Here is a 14,766-nt window from a genome sequence, read left to right as displayed (position 1 = left end):
ATTTTGGATCAATTAATATAAATAGAGTAAACAAATTGAAATTTTAGAAACATTTGTAAATATAAATGAAATAAATAAATAAAAGCCTAATAGGCTTTGAAATTGTTTTCGCCCTAGATCTCGCAAATTCGATGGTCCTGAGTGTGGTCAACTGAGTTAAAACGTCAAAAAATTTAGAATGACTACTTTTGTTTAATATCTATAGACATATTTCAAAAATAAAAATTGAATAATAATATCGTATAATTGATATATTTGATAATTGTATAATGTTTTTTCAAAAGGTTAATCTTAAACTTTATTTTTCAATTATATCATTTCATTTTATAGATAAATAAATAAATTTAACAATAATATTATTTTTTTTATATTTATTAATTATTGGTATTAATAATATAATGATATGATTAGGAAGGCGAAATGTGAATCCGAACACCGAAGAATTTTAGGTCAGACGGATGGGTCTCCCTTTCGCGTCATCGCTGCACTCCAATTATATTATTATTTGACAATTTATGTCCACGATGGGGAAAGATAATGTTAACAATACCTAATGCAAATGATTCTAAATATTGATTTTGAGTGGAATTTATACAATTGTGTTTATAAAGCTTTATTGAACAACACTAATAGTAACTCTCAAAAACGAATAATGAATACAGTCTAAAGAGTCTTTTAGTCTTTATTAAAAGCTTTCAAAGCATAATAAAGCAGGTGTAGGTGTGTTACAAATTAAATATTAAAATATGCGAGTGGCCTTGATTCAAAATGTCAAGTTGTAATAGCTCCAAAGTTATCATGAGAATTAAAAGAATAATAATTTTAAAATATATTACTGTATAAAGCTAATAAGCTATTTATCAAAAAGTTTATGATTTTTACGTTTCTAGCATAATACAATATAATTTGTATTTTTATAATGTATTATTACTTATTAGAATATAATATGATTATAACTAGACATATTACATTTGTCAAATGACAAATACGCAATTCTGAAGGTTTGCGGTTATAAGATTCCTTAAAAAAGTTAAATAATAGACAAATATAGAAAAAAATCACATAATAATTGTAAAATAAATACATTTCTCACTTTTTCAGTATAACATATTCTCAGTGCACTTAAAATGTAAAACTACCTTAGGTAGGTTTTAGTTTATGAGCATATCGATATGTGTATGGGGTATTTAATAGGATGTATAGGATTATTATTCCTTGCATTTACATATTATTTTCGGATTGTTAAATTAAGAGCTGGGTCGAATAAAAAGTTTAGTGGGGGTTCTGTAAATCACTTTCATGGATATGTTATAATTGAATTCGATAATATAAAATTATTATAATATACAACAAACGATCGTTAGCGAAGATGGTCAGCCTGACCTATAGACATGCAGGCCGTCCATATTACAAAGTATACTTGATATTATTACTATTAAAGAAATATATTCTACTGTTAATAATACCTATAGTGCACCTTTTAGTTTTTTTGGTTACTAAATAGTAAATTAACTACTTATTTGAGAAACCTAACCTATTGTGGTTTTTTTTTCATTTGGCGAAAATTTCAAATATCTACAGTCAAGTATTCGTTTTTGAATTACATCAAAATAAGTAAATTATTCCATGACTCATGAGATTTACTGGTTTTAAATATCCTGCAATACCGAAAACATTTTTACTTCAAAAATGTCCTTAAAATTGTATTTATTTTGTCTTTGCCGTAAACTGTTTTGTTTGGAATATAAAGAAAGCTTAAAATACTTACGTTAGAAAACAATATTGTGAATTGACAATCAAATTATTCTTTTTAATTACACTAATAATAAATTATGAAGAACCTCGATTTATATTTTCAAGTTTTTTAATCAAACAAAAGAATATTTATCGATGATAATAATAATAAAAATACTTCACTGAACAAAAATTCATTAGTAAATTATATAAAACTTATTTTTAATATGTTAAAAGATTGAAATATGTTAAAATGATTTTTAGTCTGAAAAATATAGTATCTAAATAAGAAATTTTATCGCCTAATAGGTAAAACTAACAAATTTTATTGGTATACATTAGTTATATACAACAAATATTAATTTTAAAAAAAGTACATTGAATTAATAAACAATTTATAAAAAATCATTTTTAAATCAACCATAAGCTTAATTTCAATAAAAATAACTAAGGGTGCTTAAGCGGTGAATTTTCTCATAAACACGAACATTATTTGAGGGTGATAATTTTAAAATTGGGGGTGCTAATTCCCCCAACCACTCCTCCCTTTTGCGCCTATGAAATCAACATTGATGTTTGTTAATTTTATTCAACAAATTTAATACATTTAAGGGAATTGGCGGTGGACAATTTGTAAGGAGTTCGAAATAGGCCATTTTTGAATAGTATGATTGCAGTGTTGTAAATGTGTGTAAATGAAATAACGGAGCGCATGCACAAATCATAGCCTCGGCGTTGCGCACGTGAACAGTAAACAATTTATGCTGTATTGAATGTACTTTTTGTCCATCGTACCGATTGACCTAATAATGGGATAATATTCCAGAAAACTTATCTGAATTCTTTATTATATCTATATGACATTGGCCAGTCCACATTTTAAGGTTTCTGATTTAAATTCCGAATAATCAACGTTTGAAAATTTGTAAATATTCAAAATAAATGTATATATCCTGGGAGGGGGGGAGAAATTGAAAAAACTTAAAAACTACCTTTTAGTAGACCGACCGAACTCAAGTAGAAATAATAAGGAATTCAAATTAGTTTTAAAAAGTATTATCGCATTACTAGGTCGTTTGAAATAATTGTCCGCCATCGATCCCCTTAATCAAATTGCATTACTACAGATCACAAAATATATTTATTGCATTAACAACCATAATATTTATTATTATCAATGGTATTGTTATATTCAACAATTCAACATGATATAATTAAACATAAATCTTATCGTATTTTAATATCCATGATTTAATAATTGTTTTTTTACTGTTATAGTATGATAATTGATAAACATTAAATGTAAACAAGACGTGGACACGTGGTATGTTGTATATTATTTTATTTGAATTTCAAGGTGATTGGTGATATGGAGATTAGAGTCATGACGTATTAATATTGCTTATTAATTACGGCTATCAAACTTTAAAAGTTAAGTAGATAATAAAATAAATATAATATTTTATTAAAAATTGATTGTATTTTTCCTTAGATAGGTGAATATCCAAAGCATACAAAATAGAACTTTTGTTTTAATTATACGTAATACTTATATAGTTATATGTTATATATTATATTACCTACATATTATTATTATTATTAATATTTAACATTAAACCTTTGGTTTCTAGGTACATGTAGCTCTTATTTTTAGACTTCCACAGATTTAATTTAATTTAGAATTCAAAATGCTTTCAAATGAACATTTTCTATACCTGGTAACCTATGGATAAATATCAAGCGATATATCAGCAATATCATTATTGGCCAGATTGTAAAATATACTTAGAATCCAAGTGTGACAACCGTATATTGTGTACTTCACAGTAATTATGGTTATTTATTCCTATCTTTTCCATGCTTAGAAAACTCTTTTTCTCGATTTAGAATTTTCTCTTCTCAATCGTTGCAGAATATTCACTGTTCCTCTTCTTCCGTTATAAATCGTGTACCTTCCTATAGGCTATAGTATTATTAACTGGCTGTCTCTTATAATAACTGTTGCTTGTTGAACGTATCGTCTTATTTATTTGCTGTTTCTAATTTGTAAGTACCTATTGTGGATTATACTGAAAACTGAACTTCTTATAAAATATGATAGTCGATAGTGCCCATTTCCATTTTAATTCTCTATAAGTAATTTAAGATAATATTTAATATTGACATTGTTCTGAATAACTGAATCATAGAATACGTTTGGTATTGTTTAATCGTTTTTGTGTAATTACTAATTATATTGTACAGGTAATAACAATATAACTTGACGATTGAGTTTGAAAAGGTTAGTGCAACTAACCAATACTTTTTAATTAGATTTATTAATATTTTTTAATACGGTTTTTATAAATTATTCAATGATACATCGATAAATTCTATATAATAAATATGTTCAAATATTATTGACAAATTGTATTTTAGACTATGATTATAAAATTGTAGATTAAGAAAATACAATATTTGTAAATCGTAAAAAATAAATTCTATAACGTTATATATTTTTAATACGATGATGTTAATGTGTTATAATTATTATACGAGCACTTGCATTTGGGTAAATATGTAAAATTAGATTTCGATTATTGAGCTCCTGAGCGAATTTTAAATAGATAACTTATATTTTACCAAATGCAGTTGTGTCAACTTACTCTTAAGTAGGTATATATTATAATATTATATTTTATTATTTTTTTCATACTTACATTCACACTTCTTAGTGATGTTATAGCCTTATAGATAACTCCTTAGTCTATGTTAGATACTTTCTAAAAGTATTTCTGAATCTCGTACTCTGTAGTATTATAGTAATTTGTATTTTGTAATACGTTCTAAACAAGGTATGGCGTGTGTTTTTGTTATAATAATTTTTTATTGTGTAAATACAGCGCAAACGCCTTGTTATAAATGTATTAAATATTAATATGTAATATACAAATATGTGTATTCATTACCGTATATTAGTAATCAAATTGAAGGAGTAAACTTTATAAATGCTATCATTAGGTAGATAGTCACTATGTACCATGATATTTTTACAGTCATAAAAATTCAAGTTAATGGCCTCAGGGAGTGGGGCGACGAGGCGTTATTCACCGGCCGGCTCGTCTAGTGTTGCCAATATTTGTTATTTTTATGTATAATATTGTGAAGGTATAACAATAATTTAAATAGGTAGTCGAGAAGATAAAAAATCAAATTTATTAAAAATAATTTCTAAACTAAACTAAAAATGCTGTTGATAATCTCGATTTTCATTTCAGAAATACGAAAAATGTCCTATAATAGATATTTTAAAATATTAATTTTATCGTTATCTTAACTTCATCAGATGGTCTACTCAAATTTTATATAAGAAAATTAAATAGGAAAAATTGAATTCCACATTTAGTAGGTGATCATTCTATAAATAACCCTCATGTGTTGTCTCCGTCCAAACCCATAACAGTAATTGCACGTTCCAAATATTCCATTTTGTCCACTGATTAACATTAGAGATATTAGAGTAATAGAGTGGAATGATCTGTTATAAAATGTATTTAGAAGTAAGAATATCGTCTTGTGAAATTCATAGGATTTTTATTATATTTCAATTTCAAAGCTAGTTATGTTCATTTAAACATTTTAAAATGTTCATACTTTGTTTTAAAATCAAGATATTAAAAATAATCTATGATAGTATGCGCAATGCGAGTGTAGTGTCCTATGCAATTTCTATACCATCAATAGTAACTACAATAAATGATTTTATATATTTTTTAATAAAATAAGTTAAATAAGTTCCTTTTAGGTAAATGTACTTATGTACCAACTAATGTATACTACTAATTAGTAATTACTCATTTCTATTTTATTGTACATAGTATATATTCTCAATTTGAACATTCTGTTTATTTGTTTATCGGTACATTATTTTTATAAATACTTTGGAGTTTCGCCATAATAGATGGTACACTATAAGATATACCATTTAATTTGTAAAAGTCAAAACTGCGATATTCTACAACAATTGTTTGAAGTTTTATTAAATTAATTAAATTTCTTGGACCTTATAGAATGCTATTAGCAATATGTTCGATATTATTTTATTTTTTAATATTTATAGCACTATAATAAGTAATACGGTAGGTTGAATTAATTTTTATCAAAAAATATTACCTTCTTATATTATATACTTATAATATGATAAATAGTTAGAGTTCTTATAATACAGTTGTTGTTGTTTTTTAAAGCAAACTGTTTGTGGCGTGGCATCTAGCTGTGACAGCGTAATAGCATTACATTTTACTCTTTTAGATATAATTTATATAAATTACATAATTACTTATTGATAATAACAAATAATGAAAAACAATAAATTAAAATATCAAGTATATTAAATTTAATATTTACAATTTATTTATAAGGTGAGTTTCTGATAAGAATTGGATGAGTTTTAGAGACGTTATTGGGTTCGGGGTTGAGTATTTCAACTAGATGATCGTCGATCGGATATTTAGAATTGTCTTCTCTTGTTCTCTCCTTGTTGTATAGTCTACTTTAAGGCGTCGTTTTACGGTAGGATAGATCCTAGCCCCACCACATGAATAAATAGTTACTATTCTTCAATGTTGATAGAGGTCTCTTGTTTTCTTGTGATGGTGACAAGGAAGAAAAAAGATTAAACGGATTTTTTAAATTAATTCAACTTGGTGGACAGTTAATTTTATAACATTTTACACTGCCGTAATATACTAATATGTTAATATTATTGTTTTTAACTTTTAAATCAATACTTTATTCCGACTAATCGTAGAACGGTGTGACAGGTTCTTAACTATTTTTTTTTTAACTAATACATACAATTGTTTATTTTTAAATATATATATATAATATATATATACTATGGAAATGTTTATAGTCTTTCTAATTTTAGATTTCTCTTGTTCTCTACCAAGTGTAGTTGTGAGGAATATCTTAAATTACTTCTGTATAAATGTACATCGATTGTTAGTTGCAACTTTCGATTTTATGGGGCATCGTCATTATACGCACTGCAGTCAATGGTCAATACGCCAAATACAAATACTATTGTTGATTTTATAAAATTCGAAAATAAAATACTACAGTATTTGTATCATCATTCCTTAACCTTAAAAGCTCTAAGAACATTTTGATTTTGATTAGTTTATTTTTAAATTAATAAATAAAAAAATTGTTTTGGTCAAAATACTTGAAAATGTATAATACCTACAAGGTTTTTGTGAGCATCTGAACCTAGAATTTTGACAAAATTTGTCGAAAACGAAAATTTGTAAATCATTTTTATTTAGAAATTCATATCTATTCAATTATTTATGTCTAACATTTAATAATAGATAATGAATTTAGTTGTTTTGTTGTTATTTTCGTGTTCAATAATATTAATCATTGAATTCAAATTTAACATTACCCATTACATGCAGTGACCCACTTGTAACCTATTGAACAGTAGATCAGTAGATATCCACCTTTTTTAATCTTTATTTTTTGCTGTAGTTAAATGAGTTTCTGCATTTCAACATAATCTGGCTAAGAAATGTCAGTGTTCCTTAAATTGGTGAACACATGGTATATTGTTGTATTTTGTTGTAATATAAGGATCTAATTTAAATTTAAATTATTTCGAAAAATTTATTAGGGGTATAACACAACATATTCTATATGAGATATTCACTGGTCTTAAATTTGTATATTAATTATTATGTATATTACTTTGTATCCAATAATCTGGTATATTAATTATTTTTTAAATTTGTATATGAATTCTCGGAAGTATTCGTAGTCTCCCCGCTATTTACCGTAGTATAGCAGAGTGCACCTGCTATAGCTCACGTTTTTATTCTAATTACAAAAAGACATGGGAAGTGGCTGGTTCGGATGTTCCGATGAGTCAGTGTAGTCCTGGTGAAAGCATTGATACGACGTCGTTTGGTCAACATGACCAATAGAAGTACCCTAGCCGTACTTTTTGCTTTGTGTACTTTTGGAGCCCCAAGGGTTTTAGCCGCATCCAAAAATATCCCAAAATGGAAAAAACAGGTAAAACTATTATCATAATTTAATTGTAATAAAATATTTAATCATAATTATATTATTTTTTGTTTTTCACTACAAATTAAAAATGTAAATCTTGGACTAGTAAGTAATGATACGTTTTTTGTAGAGTTTGTGTTCGTTTGTTTGTCACATTATTAATATTGGCGAGATGATAATTTCAATGTTTTTGTAAAATTGATTTTATTGAAAAACAATTACATTTTAAATGAAACAATAAGGGTTTACACTGACTTTCTAAATATGATTATCATCGGTCACGTCGTTTGTATACGGCACTAGTTCAGTCCGTGATCAGATCTGGTAGCCTAGTGACCCACTATATAAACAAGGATGTGTTAGCCGAAGTGTCGATTTATGTATCATACAATTTATGCATAGGTATGTTCTAAAACGCTCAGGTTTTGTGCAACGGTAAAACAGATAGCCTACATACGATAAGCTAACATAATTATTAAAACTTTTGATTAAATAACAAAACATTTTTGTAATTAATTATAACACCATTATTAGATATAACGTCTATATATGATATAGTTGTTACTTGTTGTTAATTATAAATCTGCAAATATTTTTTTTATATTTCTTAAATATAATACAAAAAAATAAAATTAGGTAATGGTTAAATTTTCATATTAAGACAAATGGTCTAAAAAATAATATACTTGTTTAACGGTATGCCGACACGTACATATTTACAATTTATAGAAACTAATAATATCACATAAATATTTTTGTCACGATTGCTTATTAGGTATTATAATCCAAATAGACTATATCCGTAGCATTAACTATAAACTAGATGGACAACTATTTTTAAATACTAGTTGAGAATTGAAACCAGAAGTCAGTGGAAGAATAGTAACATTTACAGTATAATATTATTACATTATATTAAATGTGTATAATATACTTTAATACTTTATGCTTGCGCATCAGCGCATCTATAAGTGTTTGTATTACAGTTATATCTACTTTGCATATATTTATCATTATTTATGGTCAATTTATTTAAATGTTTTTGAATTCTTTATAAAGCAGTTTGGCATTAAAAAACAAATATTTATGGATTAAATAGTTTGATTTACAATTTCTTATAAAAATTATCGTATCCGCATTATAACTGATTACAATATATTTAATGTATAATTATTACGCTTGTTTAGTATGTGATATAATCAATTGATCACAAATAAATATAGCAATATAAAAACTAAAAACTTTTTGTTTTTAATATTAGGTATATGCTTATTTACTTTTCATTACATATTTACATCTTCAGAGGCGCAAACTAATTCAAATTATGGGGGGGGGGGGGCAAAACAAAAGTATTCAATACCCATCTATTGAAAAAAGTCACTGTTCTCATTTACATATAAATAATAATATTAAAATGTATCAAATAAAAATATAATATAATATAAGTGTATTGATGTATGCTTATTGTAATGTCTGAAAATTGACCATCGAGTATCAATCCCCCCCCCTGCAACCCTAGATTTGCGCCTCTGTACATCTTTAGAATTATAAATCACGAACCAAGAATTTTTACTTTGAAATTATTTATTAGTGTATGAATTTTATCAATAATTTCTTGTTACTAAAAGTGTTGCAGTATATAAAATAATTTATGCCATTGTGTTAAAGTATTTAGTATAGAACTGATTAAGTATATTTTTACTGTCAGACACAGTTTTTACTACCTATAAGACGATTAAGACGTTAAACTACCGTCTGCCATTGAAACTGTGTTCAGAAGGAAGTTAAACAGCGTAGGATGAGATAACTACTTTCATACAAACATAAATCAGTGATACCTTCAGTCGATCGTTGGTACTTGGTAGCGATATTTGACAATAATAATACTAATGATAATAAAATATTAAAATACCTATAAGAAAGTTCAATTGCAATAAAATACATGACGTATATAATTTCTTATAATCAGTAGTTATTAATAATTATATTTGTTTTTAGAATTTGATACTTTAATAACTTTGATAAATACTATGTAATTAGGTATACGTTTAGAATAATGATTTTCGTATATTTTATTTACATGACACGTACCTAATATATATATGTGTGTGTGTGTGTGTGTGTATGTGTGTACCTAACTTTATCCAATATAGGCTTGCGAGGCGCCAGCGACACAAAATGAATCAAGTCATTACGTTTGCGATGACAATGGTGATATGAAATGCCTACCCGGGTGGATAGGTGACCTTTGCGATGTACCAATTTGCAAAAAAGGCTGTGATCCAATTCAAGGATACTGCAAACGGCCATCCGAATGCCGTTGCAAGTTGGGTGAGTGTCGATGAGTGATGGATAACAGAAATCATGGTGCTACACCAAAATAGTACCTGCCTATATAAAGACTGATCGCATTGATATTATTCTTTTAGGATTTTACGGCGAAATGTGCAACAAGTGTATAGCACTGCCCGGCTGCCAACACGGTTACTGCAACAATAGTTTCGAATGCAAGTGCTTTGAAGGCTGGGACGGCATATTCTGTTCAGAACGTAATGATGATTTTTTATTGAAAGTTATGAAGAGTGTGGATGGTGCATTAAAATTATCTAAATAATTTACATGTTTTATTTATGCGCAACGTACTAATAGCGGTATGCCACGAAGACTGTCATCCAAGTAAAGGGTATTGTGACTGGCCAGGAGAATGCAGGCAAGTTTAATTTATTAGTCATTTGTTTAAGTTATATCTATTTTCTAAGTAGAATCTCGTGTCACGATATCCGTTCACATTAATCTCTGAAACCACATGAGTACATGACCGATTTTTATAAAATTTTGTAAATGTTTCTTGCTTGGTACAACTTGAGAGATAGGATAGTTGTTATCTTGATAAGTGGCCTATTTTTATTTTTTGTAAATTCAAAGGAATTTATAAGACAAGGACAAAAAGTTGTCATCTATTTATAAGTTTTATAAATGACTAATATATTATGCTATATAGGCAGTGTAACTTAATCTATGGCTTTCAATTTCAATCGTTTCCTTCTTATTATAATATTATGTCATTATTGTGTATGTTGAATGCCGACATCGTTATCATCGATGCTGCTGCCACGCCATCGCTACATTATCTTAATAGGTATCAGAGGTATCTGGTATATTAATTATATTAATAAAATATGTAGGTATGCTGTTTTATAATGTAATAAAAATAAAAAGCTGTTCAGCTGTTTGTTGGAATCCACATCAATCGAGAACGGCTGAACCAATTTGGCTGTTTTTTTTTTTAATGTTCATAATATTTCGCATAAGGTTTTTGAGGAAATAAAAATTTAAAAGTTGCTTAGAAAATTGAGAAATTCAGGAAAACTGAAAGCTTTTTTTATTAATTTTTTTTTTGTGTATAAATGGCTGCCAGAGTTTACTCAGGCAATTAATGCATTAAATCATCGCGTTTATGGCCTCGGATAAGAAAACCTAACCTTAAAATAAATAGAGAGTTAAATACTTAAATGTATAATTATTGCTTATATAACAAAAAACTACATGATCGAAAATATATTGAATTGTTCTTAGAGGTATCAGGAAAGTTTAGAGAGTAGTTTGATGTTTGAACCCCTTTAGGTTTATACCAAGTGCTATATACAATCTGCCATAGGTGAATTATGCATCTCATGAACTGCTTTATAAAAGTTATATCAATAGATTCCTTGATACTTGGAGGGGATTTATAGCTTATTTTTTCAACCCCATAAGTAGTTAAAGGGTAATTCAATTACAATCCAGAAAAATGAATATTTTTTTTGTTTAGGTTAACATGTATTATATATAAATAAAATTTGTAAAAAACTGAAAAGCCTTGTTTCCATGATATTGAGCATTGGTTACATATTAAAATATAGGTATAGTAGGTAATAGTAGCAAATTAGTAGAAAACAGTTTTTTCTGTTTTGATGGTTGCCATAGTTTACACATAATCGGATCAAATAACAATTTAAACTTATAATTTCGATATTTTGTGTTATGTTTTCAACCCATCTTGGTTTATCCGAAGTGAATATTACTCAAAAACTACCAACTGGATTGTTTTTAATTAAAATAAGATAAATAAATAAATACGTTGAGACTTTGAGGATATAATATACATAATACCTACCTATCTGTAATAAACTAGTAACTCTTATAAGTAGCTATAAAGGGTATACTATAAAGGGTAGTTATAACTCAGTGCTTACACATTAGTTAAAAATTATTATATTGATATATTTTATAATTAATACCAGAAGAAATATGAATACAACTTTTTTTATAAATATATTTATAAAAAAACCTCATCTTTGGCACTGAAAACAGATACTTATTTATAAGTTATAATCGAATTTTAAATAAATTGTTTTTGGTAAAATCAACAAAAAATTAAAAATAATTTTCTGTAAATAAAATATAATTGATACTTCTCATTATAATAAAAAAAAAAAATTTAAAAAGTATGATATAAAAAAAAGGTACTTTTATAGTTTTATGTAATTTGTATGTTTAATTTTTAATGGATTAAAATATGCTTTTTCATACGATTATAATAATAATGTTTAAGTTGCATAATTATAAATAATGTTGCAGTCATAGTCATAACTATAGTAATTTTAAATTATGATGAGGTGTTATATTACAAATAATATATAATGTGCAAGTTAAAATTATTAAAATTGTTATTTTTATAATGCTAGAAAATACTCTTAAAAAGGTTAGTTTTTAATTTATTTAAACACAAACATTATAATAACACGATTAATTAATGCTTTTTTATATAACCGTGTCTGTTGAAATTATGCAGATGTCGTTTAGGTTGGACTGGTGATCTCTGCAAGGAATGTCAACCATTACCAGGATGTATGCACGGGACATGTTCTAAACCATTAGAATGCAAATGTGAAAAAGGATGGCAAGGAATTTTATGTCAGATACGTAAGTAAAATGTGTATGAAATTGCAATGGTTTCTTATAAATTAAAGAAATTTTGTTACAGCCGTATGCTCTGAAGGCTGTCATCGAGACCGAGGATATTGTCGTAAGCCAAATGAATGCAGGTATGTATAAATACTATAAATGAATAATTACCAATATTAATTACCTAAGCTGGTGTATACACCAAAAATAATAACAATAAATCAATTATAGGTGCAAGGTTGGCTGGTGGGGTAAGAACTGTACCCAATGTTTCGCATACCCAGGCTGTGTTCATGGTACATGTAACCGTCCATGGGAATGTAATTGTAAGCCTGGCTGGGGTGGTATGCTCTGCGACCAAGGTAAATACTTGAAAAAACAATCACTCTGTTTTCAGAATTATGAGTAATTACATTTTATTTGTTTTAGAACTGAAATACTGCGAAACTAATAATGTCACATGCCAAAACGGAGCCACGTGTGTAAGTCTCCCAGAAGAAGATGGAAATTATAGATGTCTTTGTGCTGATGGATACATTGGACGAAATTGTGAAGTAGATAAAAAAAAGGTAATTTCTATAGTAGTGAACTAGTAGTGAACCAACATACCGAACTATAATAACAAAGGAAAACAAAATGTACATATATTAATATTTATGTATATATTGGTGCCTAAAACTACAAATTTCTAGAAACTACCATTGCTACAAGTTTGCTTTTCTGCAATGACAGTTCATTAAATTATAAGTACGTGTAACTTTTCCAAGGGAAGATTATAAAATAATATCTATTATGATTTGTTGAAAAGTTAAATTCAATTATATTTTAATCAAACAATTTGATGTGCCTAATTAAAAACATATTACGTAATAAATTATTTTACAAACTATGTTATACCTTATACTATTTTCTTATATAGGTTGAAATCGTCGGGTTAGTACCTCCTAAGCCTAGCCTAATGCTATTTAAGTCAACAACAACTACACCTTCAACGGTGTCGGAAGATTTATTATTAGAAGGCGATGATGAATATGAAGAAGAAACTACAAAACCTAATTCCTCCATAATTTCATTGGTAAACGAAAATGAAACTTTAAATGAAACAATTTAATATTGTAAATATTCGTTAAAGCATTATGTCAAATAATTATTTATTTATCTTAAAATTAGTTTTATATAGTCGTTTTAATTTATTTATTTATTCAATGATTTTGTACTGATACAACACTATTTTAAGTTAAGCAATATAATATTTTCATTTGAAAGTATAACTTGTCTAATTCATTTTATTGAAATATTCCCAGTAGTCCGATACAATTAGTGTTAAAAATACTGTCTACTAAGATGGAAATACGCATGTACTGAGTAAAATATATATTTAGTTATTTCATCATATTATTATTTGAATTTCACAAGTAAAAATCCAGTTTATTATTATTATTAAATTATGTCTATTATAATTTAAACCTTAAAATATAATAAATAAATTACAGCAGGAAGGTATATACTTCTATAGTACTATATATATTAACCCAATGGCCTATGTCACCGAGGGTAAATTATTGTTGATAAAAAAATGTATTTATACATATATATATATATATAATATATATATGTATTTACTTAGTAACGTACCCAGTGTTTTGTAAGCAGTTTTGGAATAATTAATTCTTTATTTGAATGCATCGTAAGTAACAGAACTTAATTTATTGCTATTATTTAAAATATAAATGCTTTGTTATTGCAATCTACGCTATATTATAGTACATTATATGCAAAAAATTTAAACCTAACATATATAGAATTAACTTACTTATCTATATTTAATATTTATAACGACTGTCTTAAAAATATACGTGACTAAATTTTCACATTAATATATATACTTTCCTTTAAAAACAAATCCTACATACTGTATAATGTATATTATGCACCTGTAGGTGTAGTTACTTAGAAATCTCAGGTATATACACTATAGATTTATATATATATATATATATGTATTTTATTCATTTGATGTATAAAAGTTAGGTAATA

General features: G+C 26.7%; 1 protein-coding gene across 1 annotated transcript; it reads left to right on the top strand.

Annotated features, from left to right (window-relative positions):
- Window positions 1-7,627: 7,627 nt before the first annotated feature.
- LOC107172294 (uncharacterized) lies at window positions 7,628-14,000 on the top strand. Its single transcript, XM_089220755.1, has 9 exons — window positions 7,628-7,788; window positions 9,936-10,113; window positions 10,212-10,331; window positions 10,432-10,492; window positions 12,617-12,747; window positions 12,809-12,869; window positions 12,961-13,091; window positions 13,159-13,298; window positions 13,649-14,000. The coding sequence occupies exons 1-9, from the start codon at window positions 7,687-7,689 to the stop codon at window positions 13,838-13,840; spliced, it is 1,116 nt and encodes a 371-aa protein (XP_089076881.1). The 5' UTR covers window positions 7,628-7,686; the 3' UTR covers window positions 13,841-14,000.
- Window positions 14,001-14,766: the final 766 nt, after the last annotated feature.

This window comes from Diuraphis noxia, unplaced genomic scaffold (assembly GCF_037042655.1).
Source record: "Diuraphis noxia isolate RWA-SAM2 unplaced genomic scaffold, SU_Dnox_SAM2 contig0002, whole genome shotgun sequence".
NCBI classification, from domain to species: domain Eukaryota; kingdom Metazoa; phylum Arthropoda; class Insecta; order Hemiptera; family Aphididae; genus Diuraphis; species Diuraphis noxia.
Note: the sequence above shows the minus strand (reverse complement) of the source record. Positions and strands in the feature narration are given on the sequence as shown.